The sequence below is a fragment of the Alosa sapidissima genome, chromosome 5 (genome assembly GCF_018492685.1).
Source record: "Alosa sapidissima isolate fAloSap1 chromosome 5, fAloSap1.pri, whole genome shotgun sequence".
In the NCBI taxonomy this organism is placed as follows: domain Eukaryota; kingdom Metazoa; phylum Chordata; class Actinopteri; order Clupeiformes; family Clupeidae; genus Alosa; species Alosa sapidissima.
In genome coordinates, this window is record NC_055961.1 from 35,057,444 (window position 1) to 35,085,319 (window position 27,876).

At 39.9% G+C, this 27,876-nt stretch overlaps 3 protein-coding genes across 5 annotated transcripts; 1 reads left to right on the plus strand and 2 right to left on the minus strand.

The window, feature by feature from the left end:
• Positions 1 to 404: 404 nt before the first annotated feature.
• p2rx5 (purinergic receptor P2X, ligand-gated ion channel, 5) lies at positions 405 to 18,212 on the minus strand. Of its 2 annotated transcripts, none has more exons than XM_042091177.1 (12): positions 18,206 to 18,212; positions 6,845 to 6,992; positions 5,217 to 5,288; positions 4,875 to 4,950; positions 4,066 to 4,150; positions 3,793 to 3,873; positions 3,158 to 3,299; positions 2,685 to 2,818; positions 2,513 to 2,606; positions 2,355 to 2,420; positions 1,957 to 2,039; positions 405 to 1,633 (listed from the first exon to the last, which is right to left on the minus strand). In XM_042091177.1, exons 2-12 carry the CDS (start codon positions 6,929 to 6,931, stop codon positions 1,465 to 1,467), a joined length of 1,089 nt encoding a protein of 362 aa, XP_041947111.1. In that variant the 5' UTR covers positions 6,932 to 6,992; positions 18,206 to 18,212; the 3' UTR covers positions 405 to 1,464. The 2 variants fall into 2 exon arrangements, with proteins under 2 accessions (XP_041947111.1, XP_041947110.1); XM_042091176.1 differs by lacking the exon at positions 18,206 to 18,212 and adding an exon at positions 7,856 to 8,127.
• On the minus strand, positions 12,853 to 15,788 carry ubb (ubiquitin B). The gene is made up of 2 exons (XM_042091168.1): positions 15,652 to 15,788; positions 12,853 to 15,054 (listed from the first exon to the last, which is right to left on the minus strand). Exon 2 carries the CDS (start codon positions 15,044 to 15,046, stop codon positions 12,989 to 12,991), a length of 2,058 nt encoding a protein of 685 aa, XP_041947102.1. The 5' UTR covers positions 15,047 to 15,054; positions 15,652 to 15,788; the 3' UTR covers positions 12,853 to 12,988.
• cenpv (centromere protein V) lies at positions 17,561 to 26,009 on the plus strand. Of its 2 annotated transcripts, none has more exons than XM_042091181.1 (5): positions 17,561 to 17,821; positions 24,182 to 24,280; positions 24,783 to 24,852; positions 24,939 to 25,053; positions 25,213 to 26,009. In XM_042091181.1, the coding sequence occupies exons 1-5, from the start codon at positions 17,781 to 17,783 to the stop codon at positions 25,341 to 25,343; spliced, it is 456 nt and encodes a 151-aa protein (XP_041947115.1). In that variant the 5' UTR covers positions 17,561 to 17,780; the 3' UTR covers positions 25,344 to 26,009. The 2 variants fall into 2 exon arrangements, with proteins under 2 accessions (XP_041947115.1, XP_041947116.1); XM_042091182.1 differs by having other exon boundaries at positions 17,569 to 17,806.
• Positions 26,010 to 27,876: the final 1,867 nt, after the last annotated feature.

Here is a 27,876-nt window from a genome sequence, read left to right on the forward strand (position 1 = left end):
ATTAGCCCTCTTGCATAAGTAAACATGTATTTAATATTTTATTTATGTTTTATGAGGGCATTGTACATGCAATTATTCTCAACCAGATTATGAAACAATATATTTAAATATGAATTTATATTATGTTTTGCTCCACAATAGCTCTGTTCCATCGAAGACGGTACAAAAAACCACCCACTGTAAACATTAAATTATGACCTGACAAACACGTGACAAAAACATGTCTCTCTTATACAACTTCACAAATTAAACTTAACCTACAAGAGTTAACAATGTCTGCTAGAAATTACAACTGGAAATACATTGTTCAACTGAACATGACGCACCAATATAACATTGTAAAACACATTTTCGACTGGCCCGAGCATTCCATTTCACAGTCTGATTACCAAGTCACACAGGCAACCCTTACAAAAATGAAATGTTTGCGGCAGATTTGCAGCAAACTTGTGGATGATTTGTGGGGAACAAATGAGTTCGCTAGAAAATATCACCAGAAGTTTGCCAGTGTTGGCCGCTAGAGGCAAACTTCCAGCAAAGTTCTGGCAACAATACACTAGTGGCAAATGTGTACATGTATACTTCCAGTGAACTTCTGGTGACACCTATTTTGCATAATGGCATTGCTGCAAATTTGCTGAAACATTACCAAAAGTTAACCGCAACTGTTTGCCAGAAACCTATATGACCAATATGACTTTGCTGCAAATTTGCGGCAACTTCACCAGAAACCTGACATTTCTGTAAGGGAATACCTGGCCTGTGTGAAGACTTGTACAAGCTTGCCATATATTTCATCTTCATTGTCAATAGAGGAAGAAGGTAGGTGAATTAAAATGTTTTAATGACATAATGTTAACATTAAAAATAATGTATATTATTATTTTTTTAACTGCACAATGAGGCCAAACTGCACCCAACTGCTATTCAAAATATCTGAAAACATCCTACTAGACCCGAATGTCATCTTGTGAACATTTTGTTTGAACAACTGTTTCATCGATTTTTTATCTTCCCACCCTAATATTTGGGTTCCACTCCCATGATTGCATTATAACACACCAGACTGTGTCTGTACACTAATGCCATATTTATTGTAAACAGATTATTCTGAATACAACTCAGGCCATCTTGTTGTGGCTAAATGGGAAGACACGCCAGCACTTTAGTAAAAGTAGTTGTTTGAAGCAGCAAATGACTTCTAAAGCAAGCACTGACTGCTACAGAGACAGACAGATAGATGTTACTCATTGCCTTTTTTTATGAAGCTGTTCACAAAAATAATTCAAGCAATTTCCAGGATATCACTTACATTTCACTCACATGAATTTGTCTCAAATTCAAATGATCTCCCAGTGAACCTTTATGTGGGAATCTGTTTTGGAGATTGCCCCTGTAGAATACAGCTCTCTCTGCCTCATAGAAAATCCCTCACCTTCTCCATGTTTCTGGTCAGGCGGAAGGCTAATTTTGGGTTGTGACGGCAGTCAGCTTCTGCTGTTCTGCCGTCCGCTTTCGGTGCCGTCGCTCTCGGTGATGCGCAGATTTACGATCTTTGTGATCCTTATGATCCCTGTGGTCTTTATGATCCCTGTGGTCTTTATTATCTCGGTGCTTCTTGTGTCCCCGACCCCTAAAGTGCAGGAAATAGCCATTAGTATCAGTAAAAAATACAGACTGGGACATTCTGCATATTATGTCAGTTTGGGTTCATATAGGTACATATTTTGTCATAAAAAATGCCTCTAGACCTAAAGATCTGAATTATTTATCTGTTTGAGACATCTTATTGCATTCTTAAATGCTCTCAATCAAACACAACTCTTTGGTGATAGCCTACAGTTAAAATTAGTAATTTCCAGGTGGGATGCCTGTTCTCTTTTACCTAGAATGTCTTTTAATATCTGACAGCAAATACGTCAAACAACTACATTTTAGTATTCCTGAACCCCTTACTTGTCAATTTCGAATTTCTTTTCACGGTAGAATGAGCTGTTCGGCATCAGGTACACTAAGATCATGTCACAAAGAAACACTCCCTAGAAATAAGGAATAAATGCATATATTTTCACAGGAGAGTAAACCACAATTCTTACACAAGGAACATGAGACAGATTTGATCATTACTGTACTATGCTATCTATGTGCATATGAAAACATACAAACAGAATAACAGGACAGACATCCACAAGAAGAGCTAAACCACAATGAAACAATAGTGCCACTTGGGGGTAGTGATAGCACATTTATCAAACTGCAATGCCCAGTAATGAAAATATTATATACTCATTCACTAGTAAAATACTAATGTATGATTTCAATGTGAAACAATAATATTTCATTGAAATACTCACAGCTCCCATTAAGGCCAGGCCTGATCCAATATTTATGATGGTTGGAATAATGTTAAACTTTCCTGCCTATTGAAGAAAGAGCAATGTTAACTGAAACATCCTAACCCACAAACTCAGAAAGCTGATAAAAACAAAGTAACATGTGAGCTTCACCATACCTTTCCATTAATCATGATGTCAATCCGGATCCCAAATACTTTGAACAGGGTACGATAAGTTTCCCCGCTTCCATCTTTGTAATACTGGGTATATCTAGAAACATCACTTTGTCTCAGCAGTTTTTGGAGTTAATTGCATGCAATACTGGAAAGATTGTATGCTTCTCAATACCTGAAATTGTAACCTGATGTGGCATTGCTATTTGTATGACCATCCAGGCGAGTAAAGCTGTAACGAGGGTTGCATAGCGAATAATCTTTGTCAAGATCACAGTTCCAATCAATTGCAACTCCGATTGACCCCCCCTGAAATAACAGGCAGCAAACAGACACAGCAGTTACTGGCATATGAACGTTTCACACTCACTTGGATACTCATAAGTACAACCATGTTTTCTAGGTCTTATTTCTTGTTTTGTGCATTATTATTTAGTGTAAAATGGTTTCATCTGGCTTGAGTTTAGCTAAATGTTTAACAGCCAGAGGAAGAAAAATCTGAATTGACAATGAACCTGATACTATGCATGTTTCATGAGAGCACCATTAGGTTTCTCTGGGTGGTGTTGTGTGAAAATCATTTATAGACTATTATGTCCTGAGGCAGAAAATGATCCTCCCATTAAATCAAATCAAGCCAGGACTTACCAACACAGCCATTTCCTCAAAGCTGTATCCTGTACGACTCACGAGGTCACCAAGACGAAAAATGGGGCAGTAAGGATTTTCATCCTCATCATACATACACTTTTTAAGATACGAGTCATTCCCAGTGTCCAGGATATTAGACCTAGAAGGGCAGGGAATGGGGGATAAAAAATATCCTTGTCACTGAACACCACATACACAGTGTATATGATTTTTCAGGTTACATTGCCTGAAGGGAGTTCACTAACTGCTCTTTTGCTCCCCATGCTCCATTAACTCCATATAAGCATTATTCATAAGCAATGTACAAGGCTCAATCTTTGTATTTGTCTAGGCTGAGGCAACCTTGAGCCATGGTCCCAGTTGGTTAAGTCAAACAACAGCCATGCTGAAATCTGAGTACTTGAGCCGTTCCTGCTGCCACCTGTCATGGGCAGCACAAAGTCTGCTGTCATAGATCTCTTGGATGACAGGCCTTGTAGTCTGACAAACCAACTCTGACCGAATGCAGAAATGGTGTGAGCTGTCAACGTGTCAAGAAAAGCAGGGCACGTTTGAGCCAAGAATCCTAAAACTTATGGTGAGCCTTTGCAGACCTCTATAAAACCCAAACACATCCTTGAGAACAAACTCACTTAGAGAATTCAAATTTAGGAAACCGGATGAAGTTCTTAATGTAGACTGTGAAGTTTTCAGCTCTTCCCAGCAAGGCCTCTCTGTTCAAGAAAAACAAATAATACCGGTATCTTTTTTAAGCTGATAAATTGTGGAAGGCGGCAAATGAAAAGCAGTGTCTCAGCACTAGCAGTGTTAACAAAATGAACAAAGTCAGAAATGATCTCTCTCTTTCTCTTTCTCTCTCTTTCTCTCTCTCCCTCTTCCTCTCTCTCACTCTCTCTCTTGCTCACGTGGGTTTGTAACTACTCTCCACAGGACACCAGCCTTGGATCTCACAGGTACCAGTGGTGTTTATGCAGCGTCCCGTCTTTACACCTGTTGGGATAAAACCAACAAACAACTTAGTCTGGGTTTCTGCTTGCTCTTCTTGTGGTTTAACTGACACAGAACCATTTATTGCACATAATCTGTTACCAGTAACATGCGGTTGGCTAATCTATCACAACTACTAGCATGAACGTTTCACACTCACTATAAACACATGGATAGTCATGATTGCATACACATTTTCTGTGTTGAAAGTCTGCTTTCCTGTTTTATGCTTTATTAATTAGTGAATAAAGGTTTCATCTGGCTTCAGTTCAACTACATGTGTAACAGCCAGAGGAAGAAAGGCTGGTGTGTGTGTGGTGTTAACATAGTGGTTAAGGAGCCGGGATGGGCTAGCATGTAGTCTGAAAAGTTGTGGGTTCATGGCTTCCACCGTTGTGCCCTTAACTTAACGCAAGGCACCTAACCCTGAGTTTCTCCTGGGACAATGACTCTTGTAATATATATACATCACTTTGGATAAAAGTGAGTAATGAGTAATGTAAATGTACAACTCAGGACAAAAGTCTGAAATTCAACCTTCAAAATTCAAAAACAATATAATTGCTATACTTCCCAGGACTTTCCCCTTGGGTGCCACAAGTTGCAGTGACTAGGTCAACAGGTCCAATGCTAGGAATTCATATCAAACCTTTTGTTTCTTTCAGAGAATCTCATCAACAATATATCACATATGACCATGGCTGCATATTTCAAGTGAGTGTCTTACCATGGCCAGCAACAACAATTTCCCCTTCAGGACAATCTTCATCCTGCTCACACTGCCCATCTGGTACTTTATAACTCTAAAACATTAAAGGAAACATGTTATATGTACATGTACAGAAATGGTACACTATCTTCAAAGTATTCTATACTTAGATATCTATCTAATATAAGTATATATATATATATATCCATTTAAGTATTTTTAACCTTCACCTTTAATTTAAAAAAAAATGTTGTAGATAAGCAGTTACATTAATTTTGCCTTCAAAATATCTCTTTGACTACTGAGTGTATTTACAAACACTATAATTATATGAGTAATACTAAGCTAGGTATTGTGTACCTCAGGGCAGACACCCAATCTCTGGTTTGGCGTTTCTATGTAATTGGTCACAATGAAGAATACTCGTTCACCCTGTGGAGAAAAGTGCATCAGGTTTGGTTCATTTAAAATGATTGCACCAAAATATAGAGGCATCTATTTCGATATTGATTGCATTTCACATGCATAATTCCACGAGTGAAAAAAAAATAACATAAAGCGTCTTTCTTCAGACATCCAAGATCAGGGAGACATATTTGGGACTGTGGTATTTATAACATAGTGCAAGCAATTTCATCATGCATGTGATACGATGCCTGTGTGTAAAAGCACCTGCAGTCTAGAAGGGACAAAAGGTCAATAAGGCGACACCATGGAAAATACTGTACATCTGAATCATCATACTGATGTGCTAGTGCTACAGCCAATTTAATCTCTATATATTTAATAACACATATAAATAATTTATTATGAGATGAATATTTTGAATTATGCATTACAAATGTTCAACCCTCTGGGTCTAAATGGATGTGTTATAACATGTTACATAATATGTATGTGCATCCCCAGCCATAACATAACATCAGTGCATATGAGTACTGTTACAAATATACACAGGAAAGGGTGTTAAATTTATTCTGCTATAGGTAGGGGATTTCCCACTGAGGCCTATCAACAACCAAGCGGTTACCATCAAGAACACAATCAACAACAAAACAGGGTATTAAGATGTGAATAATTGCACACACCAGTTTAAAATATGGCCTTCAAACTAAAACAAACATCTTTTTTCTTGAACCAAAGTGTACAGATATTCTACTACATTTTTTTATTTCCCATAAGCATTGAGGTCTGTCCCATTGACCATAATGTACTTTGCCAACAAGAAATGTAATTTACATAATTAACAAATTAACTTTCACCAACCATCCTCACATATCTGTGACTAACATCAGAAAATCTTTCAGACCAAGTCCTTTGCAGCGGAGATTTTAGACTAATCCTAATCCTATAGCATCATTTCCCAACCTTGGGGTTGCCTGAAATTCAAATGGGGTCACCTGAGATACTGGGTATCTTACAATTGATTACATTAATGTATACATACAGTACATTAAATTATTTTATTTTTTTTAAAAACCCATGATATCCAAGTTAAGTAATGGATCCTTCATTATAATCACGCTAAGTAAAAATAAACTTAGACAGCCTGCATGAGATGTTTGATTGACAGAATTATGCTTGATCAATGTTCGAAACAAAGTAGCAAAACAACCAAGCGCGCAACATGTGAATGATTGGAGTCGCCAATGTTTTGTGACATCAAAATAGGGTCACCTGCCAAAAAAGGTTGGGAACCCCTGTCCTAGGGGAAGCTGATATGAACACCAGGATGGAGTGAGCTACCGTAGCATCACTCATCAGGGCAGACCATGATCTCTCATGTTGCCCACATCATTTCTCGTCAATATTCTTCAAAAAAGACTGTTGAGCAAAGGTGGATCAGATCTCACTGAATCTTAAGGATAGGCCCGTCAGTACAATTTTGTACTGATTTAAGTATTCAGTATTTTGATAGTGATTAGGACTCGTCACTGACATATTTGTGTTGTACTGACAATTTATTATTTTGTAAAATGTAGGCCTACCTGTGGGGGGATGACATAATCCTCTGGTCCCCAGATCTGTGACCCTGATGTGGAGTTGATCAGGGTCACTCCTTTTAATTTTGTCATCACAGAACTCTGAATTGCTTCTTCTTTCTCCTGGTAGCCTTTTTTCCACAGGAAGACCCAACTGCACAATGCAAAGCACATCAGGAAAGGATAAGGTTACTAAGTTTTATTCCAGCTTTCACCTTAATTGATTGAGTGAACACTTTGGCTAACATTAACTACTGCTACACTTTTAAGTATTTAAAAAATAAGCAGACTGGTATGATTGGATGAATTTCTTAGCCTACACCCGATAAACATGAGCCTACTCATGGAACATTGAGCCTAACTTCATCGTGGATTTCAGAGTAATGATGTCTGAGTGTCCCTTTAGCCTAGCTCTTGAACACAGGAAGATTGGGGACTTTTATTTCGTATGCTGAGCTGAAGTCATAAACATTCTCTGATCCAGCATTAACAACGAATAAAAGAAGATCTAGCCTAGTCTACCACCTACGTTTATGAGAAGATAATGCATGCATAGATTTCTTATTTCTATCGGCCAATAAATCTACCTCCTAATCGCATATATTGGTCCATAAATGTAGGCTAGGTTAAAATGAATAGAACTTCAAAGGGCTGAGTGTGTCCAAATATCATGTTAAACTTACAGATTCACAAAATGGGGGGAATAGGCTATCATGTTAAACTTGCTTTTAATTGTTGAAAGTTGTGCGGTAAGCTAAGTTCTCCTATTAATAGACTGCATAGCTGATCGAGTTATTTCAGTCATATGGATAGCCTACGCTGCTTTAGGTCTTGAATTTCAACTCTACATTTCGCTTTCGCTTTTCGCTCAATTATTACGATTATTATTTTTGTCTTGTCTTTTTGACAAAATGTTAGGTTAGGCTACAATTATATGGTCACTTTACAACACAGCCTGCGACAACATTGAAAGAAAAACAGAAATGCCATGCTTCAACTCAAGCCATGAACACTTACCCAATAAGATAACCAATGACTGACAACTGAATGAGTCTGAACAAAATCCCAATCTTTTTGTTTTTAGCAATGACAAACTTCACCGTTTTGTAATCCAAAAGACTCCACGCGAAACTTAAACATGCACCAGCCATGTCCGCACACTGACACACAGCCCCGGTCACCTCTGCAATTCTGCACAGCGGTGGATGGAATGAAATTACCCACTCCTGCACGCACGATGCCTACCAAAACCTTTAGTAATCCTATAGCCCATCGTTTGGAAAGAGAAAAAAAATCACCACACTTTGTTAGACGATAGTTATCCAATTAAACGTGGCCTAGGCATTTGATAGAATTTGAGCTGTAATAGTTCAGTCAGTTCAGTGCCATTTGTTTTACATTAGACCTCTATTTAACATCATTATTAAAGCTTCTTCGTGTGAAGTTAAGATTGTGCAACGCAAGATACCATGTCCAAAACTTCACTGTTTGTCAATGGAGAAACACTTATTTGACTAACTAATTAACTAATCACCATTAGATCTTTTTGTGGGTGAAGGCTAAATATGTCCCTCTTAGTCTAGGTCCTGGGTAAGATTTGTATGCGCTTCATTTAGCGGAGAATATCTCAACTGTTATAGACTATTATGACCCCATTGAACAACGTGGGATGTGTGCCAAAATCTCTACCCGGCACGAAAGTCCTGAAAATGACCACAACAGATGACACCATTATCACACTACGGGTGAATGGGACTTTTTTTCCCTTTATAGATATCTCCATACATTTCTACCAGATGAATCTTCATATTAAGAGAAATACTTTTTGTATTACACTTTGCCTAAAAAATAAAATAAAATATTCAAATGAGGCAATATCTCATTAAATATGCATACATATAAATTCTTGAAGGTACAGATTTTATGAGATGATCATAATGTTTATATCACCACATGTCACGTTTCGGGCCCCAGAAGGGCTGGGGCCCGAAACTCACATTTGGTGATATAGCCAGAGGCGGGCAGAGTACACAGCGTAATTACTTGAGTAAAAGTACAGATACCCTTTGCTAAATTTTACTCAAGTACAAGTAAAAGTACAACAGTCAGATGTCTACTTAAGTAAAAGTACTGAAGTACTTGTTTTTAAAAGTACTTGAGTATCAAGAGTACAAGAGTAGCCTACATTTTCTTGCATTACTACTGCCACAGTGCTTACATTTATGTACAGAAACGTCCTACATGGAGTTATGAAAAATGTTCATGTTAATATACTTTGGAGAATGTAAAAGGAATTGAAAGTAAAATCAAGTCATTTTCATCTTTTTACAATGTTGCCAGGGATGGACAGTATTTACATGTTGAAGAATGCTATTCAAATTGTCTCCTTAATTCCAAATGGAGACACAGTTGACCGAGTAGATTCCAGTGTAGTTAAGAGCAGGTAAAACTTGAGGCTGGCTTGCGAAAGAATAGTTCTTTATTCTGGATGTAACAACAGAGTTCTGGTAACCCTGTTGTACGCACAGCACAGCACAGTGTTGCAAGGTGAAGCCAAGGTAAGAAACTGAAGAAAAGATCTGGGAAACTCCTGGCTAATTATAATACCAGAATATACATTCACGTCTGGGGTCCAATTGGAGGGGGGAAACAGACAGTGATATAGCCTTATTCAATTAAGACGTCTTGTGGGGGAACAATTAGTTAGGTACACCATTTGCTATTGTAAGGTGACAACATTCTGTCTGCTTACAATAAACATCCTGTCCTCGCAGTTTCTGCAGTATTAAACAAAGAACCAAAAGAATGACATACAGAAAACCACTAAAATCTAACACTGTATTTAAAATACGTATTTCAAATACAAAATACTATTTTGTAATTGAAACACTTGAAGCGAAAACTATCATTACTGTAACTTGTTCAAAAAATTGAAATTGTCTGGCGAGGTGGGGCCACGGGTTGGCACATTCCCGGGATGGACCTGCTGCGTCTTCATCCATTGTTTCGTCCATGGTTTCGTCTCTTATCTAATTCTGACCATGGAGTTGACTTTGGCGGAAAGCTGAAGGTGATTGCTGATAGGCTGTCCCAGTCAGTGGTGCCTGCACAATCCAATCACGTTTGAGAGGGAAACAACAAATTGAGTAATGGGTACTCACAGTGTTTTGTGCTGTATTAAATGGAAACATACAAGTATGCAAACAAGGGATGCATAAGTGGGGTCAAAAATGACCCCAGCGGTTGTTTTTTTGCAATATCTTGGTCATTTTAAATTGTTATCGTTTAATCTTCCATGTATTCCTCAAATAGGTTGTGTTTGACATGAGACTATTTGGATTTGTATCTAATTGGTATATTTTTTAAGTAATTGCATTTTTTGTATCAGTACCACACTTTTCCATACAGTATGTGACATTGTCTAAGCATTTTCTATGGAATTTCAAAGGTTAATCCTAGGAATCTTTTATTTTTATCAACTGTGACTATCAGGTATACATTTACCGGTGTATTATCAACAACCTTTCATAACGTATCAATGTAGGTGTCATAGGAAATTACAAAAAACTGCATGTTGCCCAAAGGCAACATTGAAACATAATGGACTTGCATATGGCCATACCAAATATTCTAAGTAGGGAAGCATCTGTATATGTGAAGTGCATGAGTGTGCTTCATGAAGCTTTATAGAATGCCATCACTATGGTTGAGTATGTGCACTGACTATCATACCACATCCATGGCTTTTTGATGTTGCTGTGAAGCTGCAGACTTGCTACCTTGTACAGTAGCCCCAAGCTTGAGGCCTGACTGATCCCTCTATTTGCTATAGGCCTACCCCCTGTGTTTTTCTTTTGAGACAAATTGCTTACTAAACTTTCAGAAAGTCAGGTGCAGGTAACTTGCAAGAGTGTGCATCAGTACGCATACATGAGTATGCATGGGTGTAAGTGTGCAAACTCATGGATATGTGTGTGTGGTTGTGTGTGTATATACTGTACCGGAGAATGTTTGGGGAGATTTATGGAGCTTTTAGCTAGTACATAACAGTGATTTAGATGATTTCCTACGATATCTGTAAATATTGATTTTCATTCCGCAATGGTACAATGTTGCCTGGGGGAAAAGTATGTTTATATCCAACCTTGCTATTATCATTGGAACGTTAAAGTGAAAAATACAAAACAACGGGTTTATTCCCTGTGTTGCAAGGTAAAAATTTCACAACAGAGTCCAGGTATGGGAATGATGATGAGACCCCATTCAGTGATAGGATTTTTACAACTATCGCCTCCCTTGCATTTGCAGTACTTGCAACAACGGATACCAGCTACCCGACAGGGACACCTATTTTTGTGTGCACACTTGCCACACGAGCAGGGATCTGGTAAACCTTCAGGTTTTGAGATTACAATCTCAGGGACTAATACCCTTTCTTACAAAACCATAGCATCTGCATTTAAGGTCAAGGTGGTGTCTGTAAATGGTGTTTGGACCCAAAGCTGCTGTTGAATAGGCTCTTTATATATGTTTTCTTGCATTAGTTGAGGTGCAAGCGGCCCTCTCAAAGTCCATCTTAAGAAAGTTCTGCAGTTCTGACATTAGAGCATACCAATTAGGTCTAGTCAGATGTTCAAGTCAGGAAAAGACGATTACCCCAACAAATTTACAAAGTTTTCAGGCTGGAATGTGTATATAATGTATGACTGACCATAACATCATAAACCCAATGGCCTCTAGGCCTAAAACATGAGATAGCGATATCTACTATCAAAAGCAGGTGGACATAATATTTAGGCAATTTGGGCCCAACATACAGGGTGGACACATGGCATCAAGAAGTCTCATATAACTTTAATCACCGTATTGTTGTCTGTTTTTACAGAGAATCTCTGTATTGGGTATTTCAAAGCAATATTTACATACAGAATTTCTCTATTCAGTTTCAGTTGATAGCCTATTGGATCTGTGATACTTTCAGACCCATATGCCATCTAAGGGCAGTTTGATATATAGGCCTACTTTCCTTAAATGCTCAGGCGCTTTAAAGATTAAGTTGTTTTTGTAAAAATACTGCTGGGCTCATGAAGATGATTAGGTAATTTAAATGAGAATTCACATCTATGCGACATGATGTGAATCAATATGTGAATGCCAAATGAATGTGCTTGTGCAGTCTACTCTACTAGGTAGTCAGCTCACTTTGTAGACTAGAGCATGATGCACTTTATACTCAAATAGCCTACCCCTTAATTAATCCACAGTCGTCATTTTGCATTTTCAGATGTCTTAAACTATTTAAAATCTGACCATGACCAGCTATGGAATAGGCTGCCAGAGAGGGTTGAAGCAAAACGGTTAATAAGAATCTGGCTTGGCTCTGGCAGCCCTTAAAAGCCAAGAGGGTAGGCCTGGCAGGATTGACAGGAAGTCAAAAACCACCATTTTGCATGCCTCCAGATGGATAACAAGTCCATTTTAAATGGATGCAATAAATACCCAAAAGCCAGTGCAATTTACAGATATCCCCGATAGATGGTGCTAAAGGTACATTAGAAGAATGATGTAAGCCAGTCATGTGCGACCTCATGTATTTGCCTGTCACTGCCCTCCCATACCATGGAGGCTATTTATAACATAACAGTTCCTAACCGGTTTGTATAGACAGGGAACTAGAATTAAGCAACAGAAAACAATTACTAAATATGTGAATGTCCAATGCATCCCACTCGGGATTCATAAGCAATCTAACAGAATTCAAGTAAATCCTATCAATGTATATCAAACTAATGAAGGTCTTTTTTAAATTAATCAAATATAATCTGATCAATCACCTGGGGATATTCCCAAATGGCTCTTAATTGTATCTCATTTTATACCAAGCATTATATTCACTTATGCAAATCAAGAAATTCTGTGAATAAACTATTATCTTTGGTGACCCACTGCAACATCAGACTTATTAAGACTTGGCTACATATTGATAAAGTGATAGAGATTCCAGAAGGCAGTTATAAGTTGAAATGCGTTTATTGAGTCATCAGGAGATTTAAAAAAAAAAAAATGAATAAAAAAAAAAAGTAGGGTTTAAAAAGCAAAATTAAATATAAAAAGTGACAGGATTGGATAGGGTAGGGATTGTACTATAAATTACTGTCCCCCTCTAAGACGCAGGACAAGATGGAGGGTGGACTCCTTCTGGATGTTGTAGTCGGACAGGGTGCGGCCATCTTCCAGCTGCTTGCCGGCAAAGATCAACCTCTGCTGGTCTGGGGGAATGCCTTCTTTGTCCTGGATTTTGGCCTTCACGTTCTCAATGGTGTCGCTGGGCTCCACCTCAAGGGTGATCGTCTTCCCCGTCAGGGTCTTGACGAAGATCTGCATGCCTCCCCTCAGACGCAGGACAAGATGGAGGGTGGACTCCTTCTGGATGTTGTAGTCGGACAGGGTGCGGCCATCTTCCAGCTGCTTGCCGGCAAAGATCAACCTCTGCTGGTCTGGGGGAATGCCTTCTTTGTCCTGGATTTTGGCCTTCACGTTCTCAATGGTGTCGCTGGGCTCCACCTCAAGGGTGATCGTCTTCCCCGTCAGGGTCTTGACGAAGATCTGCATGCCTCCCCTCAGACGCAGGACAAGATGGAGGGTGGACTCCTTCTGGATGTTGTAGTCGGACAGGGTGCGGCCATCTTCCAGCTGCTTGCCGGCAAAGATCAACCTCTGCTGGTCTGGAGGAATGCCTTCTTTGTCCTGGATTTTGGCCTTGACATTCTCAATGGTGTCGCTGGGCTCCACCTCAAGGGTGATGGTCTTCCCCGTCAGGGTCTTGACGAAGATCTGCATGCCTCCCCTCAGACGCAGGACAAGATGGAGGGTGGACTCCTTCTGGATGTTGTAGTCGGACAGGGTGCGGCCATCTTCCAGCTGCTTGCCGGCAAAGATCAACCTCTGCTGGTCTGGAGGAATGCCTTCTTTGTCCTGGATTTTGGCCTTCACGTTCTCAATGGTGTCGCTGGGCTCCACCTCAAGGGTGATGGTCTTCCCCGTCAGGGTCTTGACGAAGATCTGCATGCCTCCCCTCAGACGCAGGACAAGATGGAGGGTGGACTCCTTCTGGATGTTGTAGTCGGACAGGGTGCGGCCATCTTCCAGCTGCTTGCCGGCAAAGATCAACCTCTGCTGGTCTGGAGGAATGCCTTCTTTGTCCTGGATTTTGGCCTTCACGTTCTCAATGGTGTCGCTGGGCTCCACCTCAAGGGTGATGGTCTTCCCCGTCAGGGTCTTGACGAAGATCTGCATGCCTCCCCTCAGACGCAGGACAAGATGGAGGGTGGACTCCTTCTGGATGTTGTAGTCGGACAGGGTGCGGCCATCTTCCAGCTGCTTGCCGGCAAAGATCAACCTCTGCTGGTCTGGAGGAATGCCTTCTTTGTCCTGGATTTTGGCCTTCACGTTCTCAATGGTGTCGCTAGGCTCCACCTCAAGGGTGATGGTCTTCCCCGTCAGGGTCTTGACGAAGATCTGCATGCCTCCCCTCAGACGCAGGACAAGATGGAGGGTGGACTCCTTCTGGATGTTGTAGTCGGACAGGGTGCGGCCATCTTCCAGCTGCTTGCCGGCAAAGATCAACCTCTGCTGGTCTGGAGGAATGCCTTCTTTGTCCTGGATTTTGGCCTTCACGTTCTCAATGGTGTCGCTGGGCTCCACCTCAAGGGTGATGGTCTTCCCCGTCAGGGTCTTCACGAAGATCTGCATGCCTCCCCTCAGACGCAGGACAAGATGGAGGGTGGACTCCTTCTGGATGTTGTAGTCTGACAGGGTGCGGCCATCTTCCAGCTGCTTGCCGGCAAAGATCAACCTCTGCTGGTCTGGAGGAATGCCTTCTTTGTCCTGGATTTTGGCCTTCACGTTCTCAATGGTGTCGCTGGGCTCCACCTCAAGGGTGATGGTCTTCCCCGTCAGGGTCTTCACGAAGATCTGCATGCCTCCCCTCAGACGCAGGACAAGATGGAGGGTGGACTCCTTCTGGATGTTGTAGTCTGACAGGGTGCGGCCATCTTCCAGCTGCTTGCCGGCAAAGATCAACCTCTGCTGGTCTGGGGGAATGCCTTCTTTGTCCTGGATTTTGGCCTTGACATTCTCAATGGTGTCACTTGGCTCCACCTCAAGGGTGATAGTCTTCCCTGTGAGTGTTTTCACAAAGATCTGCATCTTTCAACCTTAAGTGAGGGGAAAGAAGCAAGAGAGAGAAACCTAGTCAGTATGATCCACAATGCCCGCATCTGTCATGCATCAAAACAGAAAAATACAAATACATATTACTTGGAACATTTCTGAACGCAAATAAATATATAATCCTACCATTACAACACTAAATTAAATGAACAGTACAATTGCGTAAAATGACCTTCAAAAAAACCTGAAATGAGTTTAGCTCCGTCGGACTGAAAAGCAAGTCACGGACGCCATTTTATGACATCCGGGTTCTTTGTTCCGTGTCCAACGTTAGTAGTGAATCAGCAATCCTGACATTAACGTTAGTAAGCGAAACTTTCGTTTTAATCAAATTGTCCACCAAGTTATTGATTAAAAGGACAGATTCATCGCGAGTCACACGGTACAATATTCTTATCACAGCCAAGTAACATTTTAATCGGTCAGCAAAATAATGACGCAGTCGTCTTTTCAACCAAGTTAGCCATTTTAGATATGTTAGCCAAACGCGCTAGGTTATGAAAACAAGAAAGCCGGGTTATAACACGAAGAAGCAGAGAACAGAATTCACGACTTCTAAATGTAGTGAAAGAAATGCTTACTCTTTCGACTCCGACAAGGATGTAACGTTACGTCTTTTGGTTTCCTTGGCTTCTTTTAACAGCTGTCGTTCTTCGGTAAATCTGCAGCTCTGGCGGATGGTTGCTGTATTTATACAAAAGCGGTATTGTGACGTTTTACAGGCGTCATGCCATTTTCTCCTTCCGCTTATAAAAATAGTTCCAAATTCTAAGCAATGTGTGTTTCATTTACATTGATGTCAACAATTTAAAACATTTGAAAATGAATACTCGTCACTGCAAGTATAAATGATAGTTGCCAGTTGACAAATATATTTGACACTTCCTATCGAATAAAAAAAGCTGCGGAGTGATACACCGCGAAGAGCCCAGAAAATGCGAGAAAGGATGAGAAACTAGAGCTAGGCTACGCCTTCTTTGGTGATTGGGTAGTAATGTTGTTTATCGGTTGCCATTGGTTAACCATAATAGCAATCACAATGTGTCAAACAACAACGAGCAAACAGTTTTGGTGTTGAGCAATCTTGTCCATGTAGGCATACAGTATTTTATTTCAAATGACTGTTGTTTTTTGCTAAGGTTACACACACGGCATCTGGACAATTTATTTCAGTGTGTAGGCTAGTTATAAACATGTTCGAACACCCGCCATGACATGCTCTGCTCAAGACTACAAAAAAAAACTTCTTTGTCAAGTTTTCTAGAGGATATGTGTTTTCAAAGCAGACATACATAACTCAAAAATATGAAGAATAACGTTAGCCCACAGAAAGTTTGTTAAAGAGAACAAATGGGCACGTTTTAGAAAGCAGCTTACAGTAGGCCTACGAGACTGAAAGAATTCCAAACACGGGTTGTGTTGCCAGATGGGGCGTCTACTGTAAAGTAGGTCAGGTCAAAAGAAAGCTGACTCCATCTCTGTTGGTTCTACTGTGCTTCACTTGCAGTAGGCTAATCATTGACATTAAGTGGAATTTAGGCCTCACATGTCAGCACATCAAACAGGACCTAAAGATTACACAGAAGAACACTATTTTGTAATGTTTGTTTCTTCTGCCATTGTTGGAGACAGCTAACAATATGATTTTTTCATTTCTGGTTGAGGGTAGTCTATGTTGTAGCCTAATCTTAGGGAAAAAAGGCCTAAACTGAAGGGGGGGGGGGGGGGGGGTGTAATCTCTTCGCCTCAAAGCCTCCATCTGAGAATGTGGTTGGCTTATCAAGGTCTTCAACAGTTTCAGACAGAACAATTGCTTTGGGCAGCAAGGATTGGCTTACAATAATAAAATAATAACTAACATTAACTAAAATTGTCCACAGAGTTGTTAGTGTCTCATTTTATTTGATTCCAATAGCTAATTTCTAGTCTGTAAGGTGTGGTTTTCTATTTTAGGTCACTGAAATGCCCTTTGCTTTAGAACTTGCCAGCTTTTCATGTGACACGCATGATATGCCACGTCACTGTGTGCCTGGGTGTGCCTGGGTCTGTTGAAAGAGTGTACCTTGACCAACTTGTTTGCAGTTGGTCGTTGTTGACTATTTACTTTACTAGCTGGTGTTCCAGGAACAAGTGTTTTTTCTAGCCTTTACTTTTATTTTAAACGCATAATTATAGCCTACACAAGTGTGATGATGATCTTAATGTTCCCTTTTGTTTTCTATACATGGGAACTTGAACAGTGCTGATAGGCCTATTTAAAACCTTTAAATGTGATTATGTTACATAGGCTATATTGTGTTTTTTCAACAAGGTGTTCTGTGTGTGGTAGCTTAACAGGTGACGGGATTAAGTAATCGCCCGATTTAATCACTTCCTTCATTAAAGTATTTTCCGACATCCATGTATTTTCATAAAGTAAGCTTGTATAGGCCTACACAAGGCTAGTCTGAACATGACCAGACGCTGTCAGAAACATATCCACGTGATCTTGTTATCTGCTCATGCTTTTATAGCCTGCGGTTCAGATTCCTCAAGGACGCACGGGAGTTCTGTAGCCCTATCACGTGTGGTGAAGTTACAATCGTCTTACTCTTAACCTCAGCCTTTTTGGAACATATCTCGTACGTTTGTCAAAGAACCCATTACCCTATTCTCTTTTGATGTACGGTCAACAATTCCAATCCCGTTGTCACTTGGCTGAAGAAGGTTCATGGCGCACACAGAGCAAAACCAAAGGTACCCGAATAAATTGTTAATAGGATTTGGGACGCGTTTAGCCTGCCGTGGTCATGACACTGCTGCAAAGTTTCGCAAGGGCAGAAATGTTTGTAATCAGATCGCCGATAGGTTATTTTAGTTCCGCATAGTCTAGTTAAACTTCGTAACCTAGCCTACTTGTGTAGTCTAGCTACGTCAGGCTTGAGCCGTAAGCCCCCTAGTGTCGGCGACAAAAGACCTTTCTTTTACTGTCTATGCAAAAGACCTGCCGTGTTAGTTAAGTCCTGCCTTTTTTTACATTGCCAGGGTATTCGTTTCAGGCAAAGATATTGCACCTAATCAGCATGTAGCATACAGACCTATCCCGTAGCCTAATTGTCGCCCATCTGAGCTCATAATAACAGTAAATAGACCTACTTATTATACGGCTATTCACAATGCTATACGCTCCATTGACTTGAATGGGATTTACTAACGTTCTATGGTAAAATAAATTCATGTAATTACCGCTGCAAACATATAATTACCGCTGTCAATGGCAACGGGTTTTGTGCTGCTGATCATATCATGATCAGATCATAAGTATTCCGGTCACTTCTTGCATTGGAACTTTGCATTCAAAAGTGAAAGCAAACGGTTGATCAGCTGTGTTCTAAAGAATGTTTGAATCAAGTTCAGCGTGTGTTGCGAACCATTTGTTACTCAGCAAAAGCCAGTCCCTTCAGGGCGAAACAAGACCCCTCCGCTGGCGTGTCGGGGTCCGGTTCGCCCTGTCAGGACTTATTTTCCCCATAATGACCGGCGTTCTATACATTATCCCTTAGGCTACTTATCACCCTATGAGTGCACCAGCTCATTTGCATGTCCCTGAATTGATTGAAAAGTTAACAAGATTTAATTTATTCAAATTTAAACAGGCAGTTACAAGTCATTCTTTCTATATTGCTGCAGGGAAATTTTTAACCTTCTCTGTGAAAACTGTAGCCTACACTAAAAAGTGTAAAAGAAGTTTACTGAATGTGAAAAAAAACAATATATATATATATATATATATATATATATATATATATATATATATATATATATATATATATATATCACTCTTTACAGGAAATGTACTAGGCCTAACTTTTCACCAATCTACATAACTTGACTTTTAATACTGTAAAAGTGCACAAACACAAAAAAATAACTCTCAGTAGCAGATGAGTCTTTAGGCAAAATGTGAATATTTCACATTTTCACCAATTCTAGCTTGTTCGTCTCAACTTCATCTTCAGTTCAGCCTCTTCTGCGGCCCACTCACTGGCACATCACACCTCTTGTTGCCATGTGATAGTTGTTGGCTGCAAAGTTATATCTCTTACCACCAGCCTTGGTAAAGCCAGAGACAGATCTCTGCCCTCCAAAGTTTTTTGTCTCACTGGTTGACTGTAAACAGAAATTGACGCCCCCTACTCTTTTACCATGTGTTTAAGCATCACCAGTAATATGTATGCACCCATGAAAAAAGTGTGTAGTACATCGATACATCTGTTACAGTACCCTCCAGAATTATTGGCACCTCTGCTAAAGTTGACTAAAAACAGGTATAAAAAATAATCTGATGGTTATTTATTGTAATCTCACAATGAAAACAATGAGGAAAAATTCAATCTTAAAGGGAAGCAAATTTATTTTCAGAAAAAGGGAAATCTCATAAAGAAATAAATAGTTTTAACAAAAACATGTTGCCCACAATTATTGGCACCCCTGCTTGTAATACCTTCTTAAGCCTCCCTTTGCCAATGAAACATCTTGTAATATTCTCCTATGACACCCCATGAAGTTGGAGAATACAAAACAAGGGATCTTTACAAAATCTCTCCAGATCATCCAGATTCTTAGGTCCACACTTGGGCATTCTCCTCTTTGACTCACCCTGTTTGGAGTTTAGATCAGGGGACTGAGATGGCAATGGCCGAAGCTTAATTTTGTGTTCAGTAAACCATTTCTGTTTTGATCTGGATGTTTGTTTTGGTTCATTGACCTGATGAATGATCCAATCATGACCCACTTTTAGTGTCTTGGCAGAGACTGACCGATTTCCTATGAAAATGTTCAGGTTTTTTGGGGGGTTCATGATACCATGCACCTAAATAAGGTTCCCAAGGCTTTTGGAAATAAAAACAGTCCCGCAATATCACAGCTTCTCCACCATAATTCTCATTAGGCATGGGGTTCTTTTCAGTATAGTCATTCATCTATGTACACCAAACCTACCTAAAGTGTTTCTTGCCAAAGAGCGCAATTTTCATTTAATCTGACAATAGACCACACTTCCAGGCACTACCATAGACATAATATACATAGACGCCGCATCGACCGCAACTCCTTACTAGCGCTGACGAGATTTGGAGCCGCCATCTTGGACCGGTCATCCACTCCACTCAGTGTAATCTGTTTGGCCGGTGAGATGAGCTGTCAGCGCACTTAATTAATCATATCTCACTGAATACCGAACAGATTCTCACGCGTTTTTTTTTGCTGCAAAGGTCATACATGTAGCTATGATACAGGACACATGATTTAGCGTATTTTAATATTCATAGTGGGTTTAACAGTAATAGAATATTCTGATATGATATAAAGTGACCTGACGTCCGATATCAAAACTGGGAACATAATCCATGTTTGACAGCATAGACAAAACTAGTTTGATACAAGTTTAAGGAGTTAAATATAGTTCACAGTTGACAGAAAAGTTCCATCAACAGCATTATTCACAGTCCACAGAAAGGTTCCATAAACATTTAAGTGAGATCAGTGCCATTCAGACATCTGAGGGGTATTCCAAGGCCTATGTGGTTTAGTGACAAACTTGGGTAAATTGACTCAGAATAAGTTGTAAACCTCCCAGTAGAAAAGCTGTATGATACAGGAAACATGGTTGTGTGTTATAATATTCATAGTGGGCTTAACAGTAATAGAATATTCTGATATATATGATATATTATAAAGTGATGACATCCAATATAAAAACTGGGAACATAACTAATCCACGTTTGACAGCATAGACAAAAACTGGTTTGATACAAGTTTTAATGAGTTAAATTTACAGAAAAAAATCCATTAACATTTTCAGTTCAGTGCCATCAAAAATAAAGTGATGAACAGACATTGGTGTGGCATAAAGGAAATGGAGTAACTGGGTTCAATATCAACAGCATTTGTTAGACAAGTTCCATAAATATTGTAAAGTGCAAGTTTGTAGGTTTGTTTCTGATCCTTAAAAAACAGACATTGGTTTGGCATAGTAAGTGTAACAGTTCATCAATTCAAGACAAAAAGGTGACTTGTCACTTGTACAGTGTCAATGGGTTCATCAACAGCATCTGTTATTTACAGTTCACAGAAAGGTTCCAGCCCCAATGAAGAGATTAAATAAAAAGGAATTAAGAAACATTTTAGAAACTGCTAAGATCAACCCGTTCATTGCAATCAGTAAAGAATCAGGGAGTGTCTTCACAGGCTCAGTGAGACAGAGTTACCGTCATGCAGTTGGTTCTATGATTTCGACAACTGGTGCATGTCATTTTGTATGTTCCCACCTTGCTAAAATTGCTTGGGTACACTTTGGCTGAGAACAAAAGTGCTTCAAACAGCAGGTGGGCAAATAAGATGGCATAGTAAACTGGGTAAACTCCATAAAAGAGGACTGAGTCAACCAGACGATGGGAAAATGAGACACAGAGTGGCGAATGCAGGTGATGAAGGTGGAGCTCATAAATCAAACATTCAGTCACAGTGTAGCAGATACCCTGCAGTACTGCAATGAAGAGCTGCACCTTCCTCAGTTCCAGGGGTGTGAGGAGACCGTTCAGTTCATTCACAGTCTTCTTGAACAAGGCAGTTGTTCTGGAGAGATACAAAATAATAAATAAATGAATGAAAAGGAATTTGAGAGGCATCTTATTCTTGTTAGGGTAAATGACATGTGAATAATACATTGTTGGGCAAGCTACTTCGAAATTTTAGTGAGCTAAACTATCAGTTACTCTGCTATGAATAAAACACTACACAAAACTACCACCCAGTCAAATGTATTAGTAGCCTAACACAGACACAGCAGTAGGCTAGTTCACTACATAGGAAGCTACTTTAAATTGTGCTAATTTCACATGACAAGAAAAGTGTAGCTTGTCTGGCTAAGCTACTTGATAAATAAAGAAGTTGAGCTATTGAAAAGTTACTTTATTCAGGAAATAGTGAGGCTACCACCAACACACTTAGGCTACAAGTAGCAGCTAGCGATTGCCCAATAAGCTAGTCTGTGCCACTTGTGTAAAATTCGCCGGCCAAATCAAGTATGATTTATTTCTACAATAGCCTTCTTGTGTCAGTTGTAATCTAAGTCAGTGTTATGGAATATGATTTATCAAGTCTCAGTTCATAGCCGGGTGAACACAGAGTAAACATAGCCTAGCTAGATGGCTACGATTTTCATACAGTAATATCAAAGATTGCTCCTTCTCAGCTCTCTGGTAATATTCTATTCACAAAATATAACCAATAGTACGGTTATGTTAAATCTTACTTGTGAAAAGTAAATCCCCCGAGTATGGTCCGCCGATTTGAGAAGGAACATGCTGCACAGTGCTGTCATCTTGTGTCTTCTGCTGCAACGCAACGAACCGGTATGACCGGTCCAAGATGGCGGCCGCATTTATTGTTTCCAGCAGCCAATGCGGCGTCTATGTATATTATGTCTATGGGCACTACCATTCAGTAACTCCTGCCATTTACATTTGTAATTAAATGACTGGAAAGGCTTTTACCTGGCATACCCTCTGAATAATCAATTAGCAGTGAGGTCACTTTTGAAGATTTTTTGGGGGACTTACCATCCACCTGTGCGTGGGGGCAAGATAACCATGGGTCTTTGTCCAAGCATGTTTGTCCATAATTGGGTGTGTAATATAGGTGCCCATAATTCTGGAGGGTACTGTACCTATAAGTGATTGTTAATTAAATGTATTGTTGCACTCTAGCTTTGTCTAAGTCATGGTTGCTGTGACATTCTTACCCTCCATTTTGAACTCATGTGGCGCACATCTGTCGCTACCATCTGAGAGCTAATTCCATCCCCCATCCCTTTGCCATCCTGCAAGGTCACCCTGGGATAAGAGGAAATTGTGCAGCCAGTGCAGTTAGCGGCAGGAGTGGCATAGACTGAATTTTACATCTGGATAAAAGATCTGCAGCAGTTTTCTGTGTGAATGCAAAATTTAATTTGATAATTTCAAACTACCACATACATGACTTTGGTCTTCTGCACCAGTTGTCACCACGTTTTCAGGCTCAAATACCACACCACAAGTCCTACATATTAATGAACAGACATGGTTGGGTTGTCCATCTCTGGGTCTTGCTTACCCGACTGCAGAGTGGGACAAAATGCCGTACTCTTTCTACCAGTCAACATAGTTTCAGTTTGTTTGTCCGACTTTGGCATTTCTAATGGTCTTAACTCATCGCAAATTACAATATAATTGTCTAACAAGAAAGACATTTCTTCATTTGATGCCTCATAAGCCTTTAGGCTATATATTTTCAGTTGTGGTATAATATTGCACTAAAATAATAATCACATTATTAGATAAATTACTTATTCTTCTCAGTAGACCTATACAAAAGCAGCTGAAACACACATTGTACACACATAGCCTACACTTACTTACAACTGTCTGAAATAATAATTAAATCACAGCCTACAACCTAGCAGTGATTCCTGAGACACCCTGTGTGGGGATAAAATCCCTCATCCTTGACTACTTATAACTTGGTGACACATGGCTGGTGTATTTAGGTTTTCAGATATATTTGCAGTGTGAAAAACCTGAGTTGGAAAGCAAATGTGGCAGTTATGTATAGCATTTCTGTTTTAGTCTATTCTGCACAGCTGTTGACAGACAGACCATTTTTTTGTCCTGCAATTACCAAGGATCAAATAAAACACGCCAGAGAGGTAGCTCACCGCACATTCAGTTTTTCAGATGGAAATTCCACGCAGGTTTTTTTTTTTTGGGGGGGGGGGGGCAGGCTGCCCCCACTTTGTTTGTTTCTAGAGCCTGGGCTGCCTACAGAGACTGGGCGTTTTTAGAGTGCACTCACGGAATGGGCAGCGGTCGTGAGGAGACAATTGCTGAATGTGACAAAAAATGCTATGGGCTTGAAATGGCATAAAATCTCTGACTGTACTTTTAAATTCAATCTGTCAATAGCTATACTGCCAACAATCAAAACCGTCACTCTCTGTCAACACCCAAAGGTGTTGTGGAGACACACAGTGGACATGGTGGGTGGCCACATGACAAAAATACGATTATCAGTTTGTTTTGTACTTTCACACAGGGAGAAAGAGTGTCTGGTCCAGCACACTGGGGGATGTCATTGTGGTGCCGTTCGCTTTGAGGTCTTGAGTAACCCTGACCTACATGTATTTGAATGCAAGTAAGTACCTGTGATATCTGACCAAAAATCAATGCACTGTAGCTCTGGCACAGCCCTTCAGTCCACTTTCCTCATATCCTGCCTGTGGCTCCATTTCTCAGTCAGTGTTTCTTATCCATTGACTTATTTGTGGTGGCCCACCACAATATCAACATTGACCACCACACAATGATTTTTTATGTTGTACTAATGTATATGGGATGAAATCCTTTCTTTTTATCTCTCTCTCTCTAATTAAGTTATGTGCAAGCAAGAAGCAGTATCCTTACGCTAACACAGGGAATACATAGAATATTGTTGGTTTGTCAAGGTTAGCACACTATAACGTTACAGCTACTTGTCAATATCGACTTGTCGTGCAAGGCAAGTATAGGCTATTCATTTTATTGACTCTGACACAGAATGTTTGCTCAACACTCCCCCCCCCCCCCCTACCACCACAAATACAATTAGATTCTGTGGGAAACACTGTCTGTAGATGCATTTTATCTTCTCTTCTCAGCTGCAGCATTTGTACAAAAAAGCAGAACCATCATTTTATTGTGCCAAAGGCCAACTTCACACTTCTGAAGGTAAACCAACTTTGCGTTTCCACACATTCGGCATTATGAATTGCCATAACAATGACTCCATTAACAAACGTCTTAATGTTTAACAGGGGTCGGACAGCCTTACTACATACACATTCAACACGCACCAAGCCAAACATATGTTCTGCAAAACATGCGGGGTCCAAAGTTTCTACATTCCTCGCTCCAACCCAGATGGCTTTGGTAAAGAATAACTCAAGGGCAATTCAGTGATCTTACACATATTAAACAAGCGGTGAAATCCGTGTAATTACACAAACAAATGACCCCTTGTTTCTGATGATATCTGAGCCTGCTGTGAGATTTGTTTATTAATTCATGTTTGTGTTTTCCTCCTTAAAGGGGTAGCACCTCATTGTTTGGACTCAGGGAAAGTGTGCAGCGTGACTGTAGAGAAGTTCAATGGTGCAGATTGGGAGGAGAGTATGCAGAAGCATCAAACTATAAAGAACATGTCAAAGACTTGTGAATAGCTCTGAGATAAAAAGAAAAAAAAGTGTCTAAGTGCTTGAAGAGTGTCTCTGTTCAAAAATATAAAATTGTCTGCTGTGATTTATTTTGGAGAGAGGGCAAGTGCCCTCTGCAAGGGCAAAACCTTTCTTAGGCCACATCCACACTGTTCTGTTTTCTGCTTTCTGCTACACTACTGAAACAGAATGATGCAAAATTTTCATTTGGAAACTTTGGCTCTGCATTTTAATATTGACAGCAAAATCTGCAAACACCTGAAAAAGACCATGTTCCCTTCATGATTGGACATTGTGATTGTCAGTTGGATGTTTCTTCTCTCTCCATGACTAACTGGGTGAATGCAAGATGGAGAATGAAATACAAGCTTTACTGGCCTTGCTGTCTTTAATAACATATCAGTTAAATTCTGCATTTTACAATGCTGGAAATTACATGACTGTTCATGTGATTTGTGCAAATGGTCATGAAATCCACACTTCAGGAATCCAGAGTAAAGGAGGTTCCGGAATGGCACATGTGTGGATGGAGATCGGATTAGTTTTACCATGGCGTTTTAAAACAAAAACATAATAGTGTGAAAGTATAAGTTTGCTGTTTCATCTAGTGCTAAAATATGATCATTATTTTGAGTTGTAACATGATACAATGATTAAAAAAAACTTTATTGATATGCTGACTCATACGAATGAATTTATTACCAGGGATATATTCAGTACATCTGATCCTATTACAAATATACCAGTCAAGATGAATGTCCTTTTGGACGAGTTCTCCAAAGGGGGAGTCTTAGGCTATACTTAGTACTATGCCAAGTTAAGGGCACTCTCTGATTGGCTATACTTAGTACTATGCCAAGTTAAGGGCACTCTCTGATTGAAGGTGATGTGTTTGGATACCAACATGCCAAGTGGTGCAAGCTGGCTTACCTTGGCGGGCATGCACTTTTTAAACTGACTGGCAGATATCAGAGGGGATGAGCCCTTACTGACAGCTCAAGGACGGAGAAGTGATTGTTAAAGATACTGGTATGGTCTCACAGAATTGCAGACCATATAATGGATTGCATCTGCTACTTCTCTAAAAGGTCAACTAAGAAAGGCTTGACTGAAATTGATGTGATGTCATATGGCAGATGTTAAAAAAGGTTTAGGACCATTTAAGTACTACAGAGGCCTAAAGGGACATGTCTAAAATATTTGTTTCAAGTTTCTGGTGCATCAGAAAGTTTTGCGTGTGTGCAACACATATAAGGGTGAAGTACCTCTTTAAATAATGTGGTATAAAGATGCTGCACTGCTGTTGGTCAAAAATAACATCACTGAGTTAAAGAAAACAGTAGGTGGCGCACTCTGCTGAGAAATACAAAATATCTCTGTAGGTCTACTGGAAGATCCTCATGAGAGATGCATTTACACTGTACCTTGTTTTTTTTTTTTACTACAGTAGGGTTTTAATGTGCATTTAGGGGGCTGGTGGCCCTCATGATTGATTTTGTCTCATTGTTGCAAATTTCTTGGCACAGCTCATGACCTTTTTCCCCTATTTGTCCTTTCATTTTGCAAAAAAATGTCTTAATCTACATTGCATTCATGACATTGGCAAGTTTCCTATTTCAAACAAGTTGTTTTTGTTTTGTTTACTCTGTGTCATGTTGCTATGCATGTGATGCTCTCTCTCTCTCTCTCTCTCTCTCTCTCTCTCTCTCTCTCTCTCTCTCTCTCACTCACACACACACACACACACACACACACACACACACACACACACACACACACACACACACACATACACACACACAAACAAGAACACAGACCACAAAGACATAAAAACAACAATCTGAAAGCCTGACGTGGTTGAGAGCAGATACTGAATACCTTGACAGGTTCTTGGAAATCTCTGTAACCTCCATCTTAGTCACACCTCCTTGCTTATATTCAAGAGCCACATCTCATGTATCATCATGTATCATCCCACTCGGCAAGAAAAAAACAACTCGCTGGCCCAAGCCCAAACTTGAAGTGGTGAAATAAAGGGCTCAACAGCCAAGCCAGTGGAGCAGCTAGTCTCCCTCCACTGAAACTCTGCACAGTCTGAGATTGTTAAGGAGAAGAGGTGATAGCAGACTTGGAAAAACTGCATATCTTGATTCCTTGACACTTTTGGTAATGAAGGGGTAAGGGTTTGTAATATGTAAGGGTTCTTCCTGACATAATTCAAGATGTCTACATGATCAGTATGGTAAATTACAGCCCAGTCCATGTAAAAAAAAACATTTGATTTCAGAGATACTAATCTATGACCATGTGATAGCAATACACAGTCAGCTGAAAAAAAAGACCCAAGAAATGATGCGGAGCACCGGAGGCTAGGCTGTTAACAGTGACCTCTGTGGTTTTCTGGTAACTGAAAGATTGCAATAAGGGGCAGTATTCATAGTCTGCTGTAACAAATGAGGTGGATCCTAAATGGCAATGTGCATAAACAGAATCTAAATTCTTCTACATATGAAACCTGTAAGTCATAGAATTGTAGGGG